Source organism: Papaver somniferum, unplaced genomic scaffold (assembly GCF_003573695.1).
Source record: "Papaver somniferum cultivar HN1 unplaced genomic scaffold, ASM357369v1 unplaced-scaffold_11, whole genome shotgun sequence".
Taxonomy (NCBI): Eukaryota; Viridiplantae; Streptophyta; class Magnoliopsida; order Ranunculales; family Papaveraceae; genus Papaver; species Papaver somniferum.
The window spans coordinates 531,125-547,532 of NW_020619936.1; the positions used below are offsets into that span (position 1 = coordinate 531,125).

At 34.8% G+C, this 16,408-nt stretch overlaps 1 protein-coding gene and 1 non-coding gene across 2 annotated transcripts; both read right to left on the reverse strand.

Moving 5' to 3' along the window:
* Positions 1 to 4,390: 4,390 nt before the first annotated feature.
* On the reverse strand, positions 4,391 to 6,441 carry LOC113328539 (L-type lectin-domain containing receptor kinase IX.1-like). Its single transcript, XM_026575621.1, has one exon. The coding sequence runs from the start codon at positions 6,439 to 6,441 to the stop codon at positions 4,426 to 4,428; it is 2,016 nt and encodes a 671-aa protein (XP_026431406.1). The 3' UTR covers positions 4,391 to 4,425.
* A 9,439-nt stretch (positions 6,442 to 15,880) lies between these two features.
* On the reverse strand, positions 15,881 to 15,940 carry LOC113328594. The gene has a single exon (XR_003349470.1). It is a non-coding gene; the product is annotated as a small nucleolar RNA SNORD78 (small nucleolar RNA).
* Between the last annotated feature and the right edge of the window lie 468 nt (positions 15,941 to 16,408).

Sequence of the window (16,408 nt, forward strand, 5' to 3'; positions counted from 1 at the left end):
ATTATTATCTCAATCAACAACAGCAGGGACGGAGCCAAAAATTCCATATAAGAGGAGCGAATTTTAAAAAAAATTATTTAAGAGGAGCTTATTAAGAGATTTTTTTAATTCGCAAGAATTTTAAGGGATCACCAATGAATTAACCAGAAATAGGTGGGATGGGGGCCACCCTTGAACTCTACGTAGCTCCGTCCCTGAACAACAGCAGACTAGAATCAACTCAATAACTCCCAATATCAGCCGTTCTTCTTCTTGTTTGTTCGTCGAACCCAGTCCCAGTATCACCAGCAACTATAACTCACTCAACACCGTAAACTTCGTTTGTATCCTTCTCATCTCATACCCCTTCTTCATCGTCGAGAATCCATGGCAGCAGCAGGAACAGGTCGGAGCCAAGGGTTGACTAACCCTGAATCCAGCCCCCCTAAATTCTCAAAAACAACATAAAGACACTTTGTTTTACCTATTTTTTTATATTTAGTCCACCAATAATAGTATTTTAGCCCATTAAAAATCCCTACATTTGTATTTGAGCACCCCTAGAATTTTTTTTCTGGCTCCACCACGGAGCAGGAACCATCTTTTCATCACTGCCATCATCAATGGCAGTGAGCCATAACTATCATTCACCATTGATTACCGATATTTTGATCATCAGCAACGAAAGCGTTTCTCGTTGAAAACTCGAAATCAGGCAACAACCCATGTTTTATATCGTCCACGGGAACCTAGTGATGTATTCAAATTCGAATATCTTTGTTGATCAAATTCATCACCATCGTGATCATCATGATGACCACCATTAAGAACTACCATGTTCTTCATGTTCATAATAAGGAAGAAGAGGTGCCCTGAGTAATTAATAAGGTGCCTTTAGTATTATTCGTATTTTGGCAGCCCCCTATTGTAAAAGACCCGACTGCCTCTAGCAGTTGCTTTGAGATTGATTGCCCCTTAACAGGAAGGTGTCCCTTAACATTCAGTTGGGATGCCAATAGCACATTCCTTAGAAATTGACCATCTTGACCTTTAGTCTTATGAGTTTTTGTTTTGCTCATAACTTGTTCATACGAACTCCGAATGACTCCGTTCTTTCGCCAATGCGTTTGTATCCTTGTCTCCTCGCCATTGCCACTGCCTTAGAAATTGACCATCTTGACCTTTGGTCTTTGGCCCTTCTCCACTTGTAGCTAGCTTCTTTTATTTCATAAGTAAGAGCAATTTCACTTCTTTTTTGATGATTCACCTAAGAAAACACAAATAAGAGAAAACAAGCGTAACATACAATAATTTGCAAGAAAACCAACAAATACTAGCATGGAATTGACACCAAAAATATGTGAAATATGCACTTATCAGTTGACAAGGTCAATGAAGAAGACACGAATGGAAAATGGTTGATCTTTCTTTGCACTTGAAAATATTTTACCAATTTCTTGTATATTGAACTTCTCTTGTGTAAACTCTTAAGCATTTGAAGCTTTTTCAATGTAAATTCTCCTTGTCTTGCATCTGTATTTGTTAAAGTTGAAGTATTTTTCGTTCTAACATGTGTTCTTTCGGGGTTAATCTAGTGATAATAACATGTGCACTTTTATGAGAGTATTGTATTCATTAGCATGTGCGTGAGTCTATCATATGGAGGCGAATAACACTCCTGTATGTGCTTGCATTTCCATACTTACCTCTGTTAATCGTCTCAAGATGATTGGGGAGAGCACATGTCTATTCATAATCACATCATTCCCATATAGGCGGCTTCTATTCATATCTTCGCATATGTCTTCGCATGATGCCTCAGCCATGTTCTTTAGTATCCGCCTTTCGCGCCCATACATTCTGATTGCAGAAATTTTCCTTTGGTTTTTCCTTATGTTATTGAATTTGTGCGTCTAATTTCTCTTACCTGCAAAACAATATAAGTTTTTGTTCTACTTTCTCATGAGGTCTTATTTAGCCTTCCTAAGTAAAGGTTTTATTTTTCCTAAAATTTGATTTCATTTCTGTGTGACGAGATCGCAGGCGGTTTTTACACTTGCATGTAATAACCCATTGATCTCGCCTTATCGTTTTTTGGCATTGTTGCCTCTACATGTTTTATTATCGCACAAATACGACAAGTCTACATACTCCCGTGAGTAAAAAGCCTCAGGATATTTGCGTGTTTTACACAATTCAGCTTCCTAATGGAGGGTGCCGTCCTTATATTCCCCCTGACGGCCCCTTCAAGGAAGATTACCCCTACCGGGTTAGGGTGGGCTCCTCTCATTCAGTGATGCAACAATCAGTTGTTTTCGCGGCCTCTTATCCCTCCACCGATATGGATTATGGTTACAAGACCGCACCCTAAGTGGGGTTTCTTCGGACCGAGTGCATCATAGTCAAGACTTGTCAAAAGCATCCAGGTACGCTCCAGACGCCCCAGGCACTCTTGACTCAACCGTGTACCTAGACGCCTTGATCGAGTTTCTTCACTCCTTAGTAGAGATCTTCTTACCTTAGTCTATCAACTAAGGTGCTCTACTGGATGGGCTTTTGTTTCACCCAAAATTTCCATGACTCAGGCTCCAGGGTCGGTGTAGCTTTCAGCTGATCCATGTTATCTATGTTTTCTCAATATGATGCGTGTTAGGTCTTATTATTGCCTCTTGATGTATGCGAACTAGGGTGCACGCCATAATTGGATACCTAGCCTCCCTAATTAGAGGTTTTACATTTGTATCCTTCTATTAAGGTTTTATCACAAGGTCTTATTATTTTTGCCTTTTTGCATCACATTATCGTAAGAAAATAGAAATTTTCATTTGCATTCATACTCTTGATCAATACAATGCTTTCATCTTCTCCTTTTGTTTATTCTCCCACATGATTACTATTTTCTAACCTATCTCATAACTAAGATGTCTTGCCAGTACGTATTTTTTATCTTCTGTACTTCATTGAGTTCGCATATGCTTTTCAATATGTTTTCCCGCATACGTTCTTCATTTTATGATGTGCTACGACTGTCGCACGGATTATATTTCTGCAAGTGATTTTGGTTCCATAGCTCATCAGATAGTACTCCTTCCTTGTCTTCTGCTAACTCATATATCCCATTTCCAACTACTTTCCTGATTCTGTATGGCCCTTCCCATTTGTTCTCCATTTGTCTCTTATTGTTTTTTTGATAAGGTGATTTCTGTCTCAGTACCAAATCTGTTTTTTTTTTTTTGAATTTGCTCATGTTAACACGTTCGCTTTCTTGTGCGGTTGTTGTCGCCTTCGCTGAAGTCGTTCTCATCTCATTTTCCTTGCTCACATCATTCACCATTAATCTCTCACTTCTCTTGCTATCTTATATATGTTGCTTCCAATTTCTTATCTTGCTTGTGCATTCCTCACATTTGTCGACATCAATGTCATGGCAAGTTTTTCTTTCAGTTGGATCTCCTCTTATTACTCCAACACCTTGAGGTAGGAGGGAACTTTATGCATTTGTGGAAAGTTGAATCCACTCCTAAAATTCCATGCAACCATGTTCTTCCTATTAGAGCATTATAAGGTGATTCTACATCAACGACGCAAAATACTATTTCTGTTGAAATGCTCCTTAAAGGAATTCGCATCTTCACTTCTCCCTTGGGCTTGTTGGCTGTCCCGTTGAAACCATAAATCTTGTATGTTGAGGGAATTAGTTCTTCATCTCTACCACCCATAATCTTGTATGTGTGATAAAACAGAATATCCACTGAACTCCCGGGATCTATCAGTATAAGAAACTTGAATGCATTTAAAAATGAAGATAAGAAACCCCGAAAAGTGATGTTATGTTTTCGTTGAATGATTTAAGGAAAAAAAAGGTTTCATTTTGTAATCGACTAGTGTCTGTAATCCAAACCGAATAGACAAAAAAATATGACACCAAATACAATTCCGAAAATGAAGATAAGAAACCCAGAGAATCCCGTTACCTGTTCTTCTGTCGTATTCGAGAATTCATGGTACGGCCAAGTCTTACTACTAGTTCCAGCACTGCCCTAGAAGCTAGGTTAAACTATATTAATTAGTCGGCAGATAGACTTTTGGTAGCCTTGACTAGTAGCAACGTGATCCAGGTCATGTATTGGATTGGACTTTGGAACTTCCTAGGGGATAAGGAATTAGCTAAGCCATGAGTGCATATATGACTATTTTTAACTTCTGGGTTTTGGGTTCAATGATGGAACTGAATCCATCTTTGCATCACTTGCCTTGACTTATAAGAAATCACTAAACAGACTACTTGGGTATATGATTTGTGGAAGTGGAATAGAATGGGGCCAATTTGTTATGAAATTCTCAATTACGGAATACCGAAATGATGTGATTACAGAACTAGGTAAAAAGACTTGTACAAAATAATGGACATTGCATATACACTACTGATTATTACAAGAATATGAACTATCGCGCTGTCAGTGTATCAGTAAGACCAGCAAATGACTGGAGAACAGGCATAACTGTTCCTGTTGGAAGATATATTGGAGTCGGCATCTCAAGTGGAAGTTTAGGCAATGGAGATTCAAATTTAAGAACATTGAGAACTTGAGTAGCTGAAGGCCTTGATTTAGAATCAGGATGAGCACACCATAATCCTATAACCATTAACTGTTCCATTTCTAACTCATTGAAATCCTTTGGTAATCTTTCATCAGCTGCTTCCATGATCTTACCACTTCCGTAAAGACCCCAAACCCACTCCACTAGTGAAAGCCCCAAAGCTACTTCGTCTGGCTTCCTCCCACAGGCAATCTCAAGTGCAACAACTCCAAAACTAAAAACATCGGACTCCTTACTTGATTTGCGCGTCATAATACATTCAGGTGCTAAGTAACCCATGGTTCCAGCTAAGACAGTTGTTTGAGAACCCAGTTCATGATCCACAAGCCTTGCCAAACCGAAATCACCAAGTTTAGCATTAAAATTTGAATCTAGCATTACATTACTTGATTTAATATCTCTGTGAACTACACATTGATCCCATTCTTCATGTAGATATAGCAGTGCAGAAGCTAAACCAAGAGCCACTTTGTACCTGATTTCCCAAGTAAGAATACTTTCCCCTCTGAAGAGATGGTTATCGAGGCTCCGGTTTGGCATGAATTCATAAACAAGTAGTAATTCATCTCGTTCGTGACACCAACCGATAAGTTGAACCAAATTTCTATGTCGTAACTGGCTAATAATTCTTACTTCTGATTGATATTCTTTTTTTCCTTGTTTTGATCCTCTTGAAACCCTCTTAACTGCGATTTTCAAATTTTTCTCTCTTAAACATCCTTTATATACTCCTCCAAATGCTCCCTCTCCAAGTTTTCCTTCCTCATCAAAGTTACTAGTTGCACGAACCAGTTCGTTGTATGAGAACCTCTTTGGCCCTGTTCCTTTCACAAATTCATTGTCCATGTCAGAATTTTCCGTCTCCGGATCAATGTTTCTTGAGCTACCTCTCTTGTTCCACCAAATGAGCAAAGCAAAACCAAGGCCAACACCTAAAATAACAAAACCAACAACAAGACCCACCACCAATCCAATTTTACTATCTTTTTGTTTGTTGGTGGTGGTGGTTTCAATTCTTGCTTCATCGTTTTCTAAATTGGAATTGAATTTCCAGGAAAGGAGTTTATGAGTTTCATAGCCGACGCCGGTAGATGCAGAAAACCCCACCATAACCTTTTCAGGTAGAACCTTGCTTAGATCAATAACATGGTGCAAAATAGAATCCCCATTGAAAACCGGATTATCAGCATAAGTAAGAAAAACACTTAAATCATGTGTAGTTGAATTATAGCTTACCCAAGCATTAGCTGTTCTTCCATCCTTCATACTACTATTCCATGAAACATTAGCCACAGATACTACAGAGTTTACGTCGATACCAACATGATCAGGATTTGGATGATCCCATAAATCATTTCTCCAAGTGTCAAACTCAACCGCCACAAATCTATTTGTTGTAATGTTTGTTTCAACCACACCTCGACTCATCAGGCCAAGACGTCCACCGCTAGAATCTTGAGGAAGCTTACGCCCAAAAGGGGCTAGGAAAAAAGTCATACCATCACCGAAAAAAGTTTCATCTAGGCTCTTTATGATGAAGGAAAAGTGTGTCTCAAAATCTGTGAGCCTTCCTGTGGTTGCATCCCATAGTTGTATAGGTTCTGAATAAGTTGCCCACCCAACGCTCCAAGATAAATTACCGTCCGCTGAATTCTTGGTAAGTTCGATGGCGCCGTTGCTACTCCCAAAATGTGAATCGTTTTGGAATTGTATTTGAGAAACATTTGTTGCGAAATTTGGGAAGTTAAAAGAGATTGAATCTGTAGTGCTAATGAGTACCGATAATATTGTGATGATTAAGAAAACAAATATCGATGAACGAAGACCGACCGATAAGTTCTTGTATTCGGAGAAAGCCATTGATGGAAATTGAATTGTTTCAGTAAAGGTTCATAAATTCCCTTTATTCTTTCAATAAGTCAATGCCGTAAGCCGTCTCTCTGTATTATTCAATGAAACATAGTATGGCCAAGTCTTACTACTAGGTGAAGCCAGAAATTTCAAGGAACTACGGAAAATTGCATGAAATATGAAAATTTAATAACTTCGTATAATAATAATAATATTCCCTCCTTTATTTTTTAATAGGCTGGTTTTTATAAATAAATGTTTCAAAAATATAGGTTGGTTTACTAATTGGAAAAGTCAAATGTTACTTTGGTCTTGTGGGACCACTTTTCTCAACTTCTTTTTATGACAAGTGTCATGTAACCATTTCACTTACTTCTTTTGCCGACAAGTGTCACCATTTCACTTCACTTCTTTTATTGACAAGTGTCATGAGAACCACTTTTAATGATTGGTTCTCTAAATTTTCTTAATTTTCTTTAAAAATCAAACCAACTTATTAAAAAGTAACGGAGTGAGTAATAATACTAAATTTCAGCCTTCAAATCGAAAACCATAATATTTTGAACTAAATCAAAAAAATACAATAACAAGAATCGATTTGGTAGATCCACCAGCCAATAAAACTAAAGAAACGTCATACCCAGAAATCCAATTATGTTGGCTTTTTGATGCGGCTTTCATAGTACTGGGGTTTTGTGTCATGGCCCTGGACTGGGTTAGGTGCCCTAGCACCTTGATCTTGGTTACTTGCCCTAGCGCCCTGGCCTTGGCTAGGCGCCTTGGCGCCTTGTCCGTGGTTAGGTGCCTTGGCGCCTTGTCCCTGGTTGGGTGCCTTAGGTCCTTGGCCCTGGTTAATTTGTTGAGGAGGCTTTTTAAAACCCTCCTTGGGACCAACTTTATTCATCATCTCCAGACGAGACATCAATTTCATACCTAGCTTATACAAAGCGTAAGAGTCTAAACAAGCATAACGAACCTGCTCGTCCCTTAAAACACCCTCATCCCAGGAATCACCAATATCCCATCTACTTAAGGTAATCCCTCTAGGCTTGGGTAGTTCTTGCCGGAGCACGATCCGCATCAAAGACCTCAAGCCGACACGATAAAGATCTGTTCTTCCGAGCGTATATTCGGTCAAACCTGCAAGTTCTTCACTTCTAGCAACGTTCAGCCGCCAATCAACCCAAAGCTTACGCGCGTCTTGATCGATCCCAGCTCCGACGAATAAAATTCTCTTGTCGTCATGAAAATTGATGAGATTCTGAGGCATATCTTTATCACGACCAAGGAACTGAAAATTAAACATTGATTTTCCAAACATAATTGCAATACAGCAATCTTGTTTCGCTGGTCGGTTTCTCGTAACCGTACCCATTCAATGTCGAGACCCACGATGAGATTGTTGTCGTCTTTGAGTTCATCAGAGAAACCTTCATATACACCAGCAATCCATTGATTGACTATCGATGTTCTATCCGTTACTATTGTGCGGATTTCATCGGTGTTGAATTGGACATCAAAAGTGTGGTGTGATTCTGTTTCTTTGTCAATAACTATAATCTCTGGATCTGCATATTGTCCACCGCCATTGCTGACTGCTCCAGGCATTATTGAAGAAAACTTACAGAGAGAGAAAGTGTTGGAACAATTGCCGAATTATGCCTGCACAACAAATAAAACCAAACACGAAACAAACAACGTTATGGCTGAGTCGCGGACTAGGTCGCCATCTTTAAGACGTTTCGCGGCTCTGCCCAAGATTGTGCAAGCATTTCTTCAATGGCGCGTCGTCCCCAGGATAAAACAGCTGAGATTAATCTCTTACACAATCGCTCTACACTTCATTCTTGCTCAGAAACTCATTTAGAAAAATAAGAGATGTTCACACACTTATTTTTCTTTTTCTAAAAATCTTTTCTTTAGTAAACCCAAGTCATAAAAGAAAAACTCTCTCACAACAAAAAGGATTTCAACAACTCTCCAAGTTCTTTTTAACACCAAAACATAAAAGAAAAACTCTCTCACTAAAAATGTTTCAAATACTCTCTCAATTCTTTTCATCAAAATCTGATTTATAATAGTCAAAGAATTAAATAAGATTAAATGAAATGCATTAATAAGTTGGTAATTAATAAGTTGATTTATAATTGACACTAAAAACGAAATTAATTTATTCTTTAAAGGAAGAATAAATGTCACAATAAAACCATTTAAATGAGACACTAATTTATTGGAAATTAATAATGTTTTCAAAACATATAATCCCAACAATCCCCCACTTATATTTTTCAAAACATTGAGCAAGAATGTACAGAGTTGTGCATAAGCAAAGGTGTCTGGCGACTTGAACCTTTACGTAGTGTCAATAGGCTATCTTAAAATCTGACCATTGAGTGAACGTAAGTCTTGAACTCTAGGAAATAAAAAGACTGCTTAACACACACGACTATACTAGTGTAAAGTCTAAAGCCAGCACATTACGGCGCTGTGCTTGTATCCTAGTTTAATGAATGATCTAGAGAATTGCCCATATTCTCATGGAAAGCGGCCACACTTTCACATTCACATAGGTGAGTTTATCAAGAGTACTCCTGAAAGTACCCCACTCTATATAGAGATATAAACATCATTACGAGTTTAAAAATTAAAATCTAAAAATTAAACTCAACCTCTACTCCCTTCAGGATATCATGCCGTGGGATGAATTCTTCAAAAACATGATTCTCGCATCTCCATATCACCTATGACTTTGTCTAGTACCTTTGAACCTATTTCTAGGTTGGGTATCCATCAAAGATGACTCAATATCAATGGGCATCAACCTCATCCCTAAGATATATTCACATCTTCTTATTAATCATTTCGTCAAAGTAATAATGAAAACTCTTTTCAGACACTATATAATCCATATTCTCATAAAATCAACTCTTGTAGTTGTCGTTACGTTCTCAATTCATGCAATGGCCGCGGTACTATCACATTGGATTAATATGTTTGTTCCTCTATCTATTAGAGGATCGAATCGTTCCATCCCTTAAAGGATTCAACTGAAAGGATGTCCAATCAGCTTCGCAACATCCTTAAAGGATTGCGGTAACCATTTAGATAGTGTATTTCTAGGCGTATGATGTGTTTGAAACACCTCATAACCTTCTCAATATTTTACCAATTTTTCATACTAGGATTGGTAAATCTGAATATAAAACCCCCACTATGGAAGCAATATATTACACCCCCACTACAAAAAATACTTATATATATATATAGTCAATCACGTAGAAAAGAAGCATACTGAGCTACCATACTCATGTCTAGTGAAATCACACACAATCTCAAAAGCATTAGCAGTAAACCAAATGAGTGAAAACTTGTTTACAGTCAGACTATATATATTTCTGTCTCTTTTAAAAATTCTGTTTTCATTGAAATGAAAATTGATCCAGAGAAAGAAAAAATTCATTTCAAAAATATACACCATCTTCACTCAAGTCTTTCATGTCAAATAGCAAACTAAGCATGTTCTCAATTTCATTTTCATCCTATAAGTTAGAATAAAAATTCAAAAAATCACTAATGCATACAAAACAAATAGTATTGTGCATTTCACTTTCATAAATTCTGAAATCATTCGAATGAATCAAGTAAACATTTTTTATTTTATAAATTGTTTTAAAGTTGTTTTTCAGAATATAAATTATAACTTATCTAACTTATATAATTTCTTTTATTGTTGAAACTACATAGTTTTCCATGCTTGGTTTACATAGATTCTCATCCTTAACTTACACAGAAGTATATATTTCTACTTATGACTATAACAAATCATACATTGTAGAAACAACATCAACAAAACAAGCATGTAAGTTATTTAGCGACATGAATGCAAGAGTCAACAATTTTTTGTTTGCTTGTCTAAAAAACAATAGGCTCATAAAAACTTTTTGCCAAAAATTTAATAGTTTGAAGAACAAAGTTACTCTATATAAGAAGTTATTTTCCAGCAACAAAATATCCATGACTAACTTTTAGTCTCACTATAGTTATGCATTTCTAGGTTCATTCTTAGTGAATTGCTTGTCACCTTCATTTTTCTAGTTCCTCTGATTTAAATCAAAGTTGGTAAATCATAGGGTATGGACCCCCACTATTTTTTGACTCAAACAAGAATTTCAAAACAATGTCCAAAGACTCCAAAAAATGTGAAAGACTAATGAACCAATGATCTAGATCCAAAACGTTTTACCCAATATAGAGAATAAAAATTCAACCAATTTTCATGATAATAACATTTTCTAATTCACTACTCAATAGATCATATTTGATATCAAAACAAGTTACTCTAAGCATCTTTATAAAATTCTCTAATATTTTATTTCATCGAAAACCATTGCAAGTTGCGTAAGATTTAGAAGTGTACATGCTTTTATGAGTTAGGTAAGATTACATATATGTTACTCACAAATTCACCAAGTTTATAAGAAACTATAACATGCTCTCATTCGTTACTAACTCATTCATTTCTTAAAAGCATGACAAAATCTCATATTTCAAATATTCAAAATTCAATTCATGTTATGATAAAATTATAATATTATATTCAAACATTTTATCCATAACCTATCATTTGTAGTAGTGCAATGATCAAGTTTAACAAATTTCTAATATGAATCTTGTTAATAACAAGATAGGCGGAAACTAGAATTCTTTCTCATTTCGGAAGTATGAACATTTTTTAATAAAATTGTTCTACCCAAAGTAAACTTTGAGATCGTACCAATACCGTAAATCCTAGTGATGTGAGTATATCTCAACACCACTTTCTTTCAAAATGATTAGGTTCAACTTTTGAACCATAACCTATCAAAACAAACATAGTGTAAAACACCAATATATACCAACCTATCACCGTATCCACAATTCACATTAACTTGGCTTGAAAAGTGTTGTTAATAACATTTGATATCCTTTCATTGCTCTGCAAGAATAGAAATAAATTCATAATCAATATTATGTTCATTCTTGGTGAGAGTTGATATTCACATTAGTTTTGATTAGGTTTCTAATTGTTTCGGTTTTGGGTTCGTATAAAATTCCACCTCATAAGTTCCAAACTTATATGAGTCACATGTTTATTGTCATACACAATAATTCTCAATATCTTATTTTCCTAGTATTTGTTCCAAGATTGAACATTCAATTTAGAATGCCATTATTTGATCACTACAATAACTACAAATAGTTCATCAAACATACCTCCATTGCTTTTAAAGCTCAATTGGTTATAAACCATTGTCCATTCTTTGCACACCATCAAAGAAATCAGCAACCCCATTGCTCCAAAAATCGATTAATCTCCCTCAATTTTATTTCATTGGAAAATAAAATTTTGCTCAAGTAAATGAATTTTCACCTGTCACAATCATTTACATGTGAGCATTCGAAACCAAAACTAAGTAACGTATGCACTTACATAATTACTTAAAAATCAATCAAAATATAGTACTCTTTGTTTCTCTTGAGTGTCAAATAAAGATTCAAAATTATATAGTTATAACATCATATATTTATAACTCTCTATCAAGCATTTTATCAAACATATGTGGTGTACTAGTTTGATTGCTAACAATAATCTTCCTTTTCATTACCAAAATAAGAGTACGAAATAATAGAATCAAAACATGATTTTTGAAGTAATTTCTTACATCTCTAATCTCTAATCTCAAGTACCATATACGTCTTATATTTTGGAAAAACATAAAATCACTACGTCTCTCAAACTAAAAATCCAAATGGAAAATGTCAAAATGGGTTTTGAAGATAAGTTCCTTATCTACAGGTTTGATATTATACAAAAATACAAAATATCAACACAAAGATCATAAAAGCGAATTCAACAAGGACTTCTGCTCGTCAGAAATTTTCAGCAACGTTGTGCAGTTTTATAAAATACTTTAAAAATAGTTTTAGGCCTCCACAATTTCTGAAATTTCGCATGGATGACCCTCATCATGTCTAATATATCAGGTTAAAATTTCAAGACCCAATTCGTTTCCATATAGGAGATAAAAATACATCCCTACAACATGTTAAAAAACATTCGTTTCACATCAACAATATTTTCTATGTTAGATATTCATGATAAAAATATTATCCATGTTACAAACCTAGTTCATCAAAATCAAACATAAAATTTAACTCTACCTATTATGTTACCTAAATTTCAAGCATCATTTTCCATTGTCAAAGAAAAATTATACAAATTATAATTATATAAAATGAAAATAAAACATGATACTTATCGCGTTTAAGCAATTGTTTTCTTTTTGATATCCATGGCAGAATAAAATATCTTAAAATTGTTGGAAAAATTTCCGAATTATGCCTGCACAACAAATAAAACCAAACACGAAACAAACAACGTTATGGCTGAGTCGCGGACTAGGTCGCTATCTTTAAGACGTTTCGCGGCTCTGCCCAAGATTGTGCAAGCAGTTCTTCAATGGCGCATCGTCCCCAGGATAAAACATTCGACATTAATCTCTTACACAATCGCTCTTGCACGGTGAGAGGATGTGAAACTTCTACGCTTCATTCTTGCTTAGAAACTCATTTAAAAAAATAAGAGATGTTCACACACTTATTTTTCTTTCTCTAAAAATCTTTTCTTTTGTAAACACAAGTCATAAAAGAAAAACTCTCTCACAACAAAAAGGATTTCAACAACTCTCCAAGTTCTTTTTAACACCAAAACATAAAAGAAAAACTCTCTCACTAAAAATGTTTCAAATACTCTCTCAATTTTTTTCATCAAAATCTGATTTATAATAGTCAAAGCATTAAATAAGATTAAATGAAATGCATTAATAAATTGGCAATTAGCATCATTAACCAATTCAACAAAAAACGGTTTTGACATTAAAAACGAAATTAATTTATTCTTTAAAGGAAGAATAAATGACACAATAAAACCATTTAAATGAGACACTAATTTATTGGAAATTAATAATGTTTTTAAAACATATAATCCCAACAGAAAGGTTAAAAGATGAAAAATGAAGAGAAAATAAGACAAGAAGGATAGACCTACGGGAGGTGAATTGAAGCATAGTAATAGGGTATATTTACAGCGATTGGACTACTTGGTTCCCAAGTTTCGCGACTATAATTAAGGAAATTTTAGCGACTATAATTAAGGAAATCTTAGTACTGCTACGTAAGGAAACCTAGTAGAATTAGGAATGACAAGAAGTTTCTGGAACATACTAGTCGAAGAACGGGTTCTAGCTCAGCTGGTCATCCATGTTCCCCAAAGTTTGATGCGTTTCAGGAGGTCCCAGGTTCGAGTCTCCAATGGCGTAATGTTGCAGGAATTAACATGGAAGGTAGTGTTAGTTTGCCCCCCTCATGACACAATCTCAACCCCCTCCCGCCGTTTCGGTTCACTTGGCTAGGTTATCCATGAGGCTCGCTGGTAGGTTAGCACCGCAACCTGTTCAATTAATGTAGTAGTATGTCGTTGGAGCTTAGCTTGTTAGGCTTCCAACTAGTTTCATGTAATAATATTTATCCAATAATATAATAAAACTATTTATTGTATTGTTAGTAGTAAAACTTTTGTCAAGTCAAAAGGAGTTGACAACGGGGGTTTAGACAATCACATAGTGGCATATTTGATGTCTGATGGCACCAATATTGGGATAGGAGCATTGTTTTTTTCTTTTCTTTTTTTTATTTGTTGTTCAGTAAAAATGGGAGAGTATATGTTTAGTTTTTGGCAAAGCCAACCCGAAATTCTTTGAAATGCAAGTTGCAGTGTATACGAGAATTTATTTATGTTATTTGTTATTGGTACTTGTTTTGGTTTTTTGTTTGAAACACACCTTTTCTTACTATAAAACCAGTCGCACTAGTGGTGTCAGAATTTGTTTATGGTGGGTTTGTCCGTAGGATTCGCCGTTTCCGAAAATTTATAATCCAATGAAATAACCAATTCTCGTATTCATATAAATCCTCTGTGTGTTTGTTAATTCAATTAAAATTCCCAGGATTTATAGGGTTTCTTTGTTTTAAGGTATGTGCACTGTTCATCATTACTTTCAAATCTTAAATTGTATGTATATGGGATTTAAAATTAATAAAATAGTGGGTCCATTTATCCCTTGGAAGTTTCCCAACAAATTATAGGGGAGAGGGGTCAGTCTTTGTATGGAGGCATAGGGGAGGGATCAGACTCTATATGAAGGATTTGCTGAAAAACTGATTCTCATAAGAAACGTGAATCCAAGGATTTGGGCAACCAAACGTACCAAAGGATACGTAATTCTACCAAATCCCTAGACCTATAACTTCCACGTTTAAAATTCTACATCCAAAATAATTAATGAGATATAAACGTAACTTGGTTTACAACGTAACTATGGTATATTTTTTTAATCACGCTGTCTTAAAATTCTATTTTGTAAGTTTAGGAATCAAGGAATACTAATTTGTGAACGGGTGATAGTCATTTTGGTGTTTCTTTACTATTTTTTCTTTTTTTATTAATTTGGATCTTTCTGATTCTGATTAGTAATTTATTTTTACATGAACTAACATTTCATTAAGATGCTGGTATTTCTCATGTATTTAGTTGGTAATCATGTAAGTGAACCCTCCCCACGCCTTGTTGATTTTACATATTAAATTGATGAAGTTGTTGGATCGAGTTTTTATCATAACATATAAACCTTGTATTTCTTGTATTTATGTGATATATATATATATGTTTTTATTTTTCTAGCTGAATGAGTTTCTCTTGTTTTTAGATAATTGTCAATCGTCAATACCGTTGAGATTTTTTTTTAGACAGTGGAGAAAACCAAAATAAAATTTCGGCGAAAATGAATGTAACAAGGTATGCCAAACATTTTGGAAAATTCCTAGATCGTTGGTACAAAACTGGCTAAATAAAACTCCAGATGGATTACGAGCAAGACATGTTTATGAATGTGGTTAAAATTAGAAGATTATAAATCCTGGTAGAACCCCAGAATCGAGTGTTATTATTTTAGATTGTCTTTTCTTTCGGGATTTAATTGCGTTTTGGATTTTTCATGGTTATGTTTTTTTTGAGGAATATTTCATGATTATGATTTCCCTATTTCTACTATTTTTGTTTGAGGCATACCTATTTCTATTAAAAACAACTAACATGTAAAATATATCATTGAATCAAATACTAGTGGTTGTTTAGAAAAAAAACGAATTGTTGGAACTATTTTTGAATAAATTTTAATTGTTGTTTAGAAAAAAAAATGTTAGAACCATTACTGTAATATTATGAGTTGAGGCTAATATCTTTTTCTTTTTTATCGACGAAGTACAAAATTTATAGATTAGAGTGCCTACGAAATACATATTCAAGTTTTATAGCTCCTAGGAACTCCGAAGTACATACAAATTAACCACCATATTCTGTCTAAGTTGTTTTCATTTTACATGGTTAGACATTTGATCAACATCATTACAAAGTCTAGCGATCTGCATACACACAAGACCATTAGGGGTTGAATTTAGAGAAATTGTCGTTTGTTTTTCTTAGGTAGGCCCAAGTCTGTTTGGTCCACCAACAAAAGGAGACTTTAGGTTGGTCTTTAGTTATTCAAAAATATTAGTAAAATATATAAAGCACCCTTTCTCTCTATGATATTTTCTCTTTCTCACGTAATATATAATGATAATTCTTTTTTCTTTTTTTTTTCTCTCTTCTTTATTTTCTCTCTACTAATTTCTCTCGCTTCTTGACCTTAATAAAATTAAAAAACTTAAAAACTAAATATTTCTCAATATAAGTTGAAAATTACATTTTATATATTCGGAAAGATCTCGACGAGATCAACAAAACAAGTACCCGTGATACTATGTTTTATCTTTTACGGTATAATAGTAGTTCATATCCGAGAACGAACACTATTTTAGAACGTGGTAGTTCATTTTA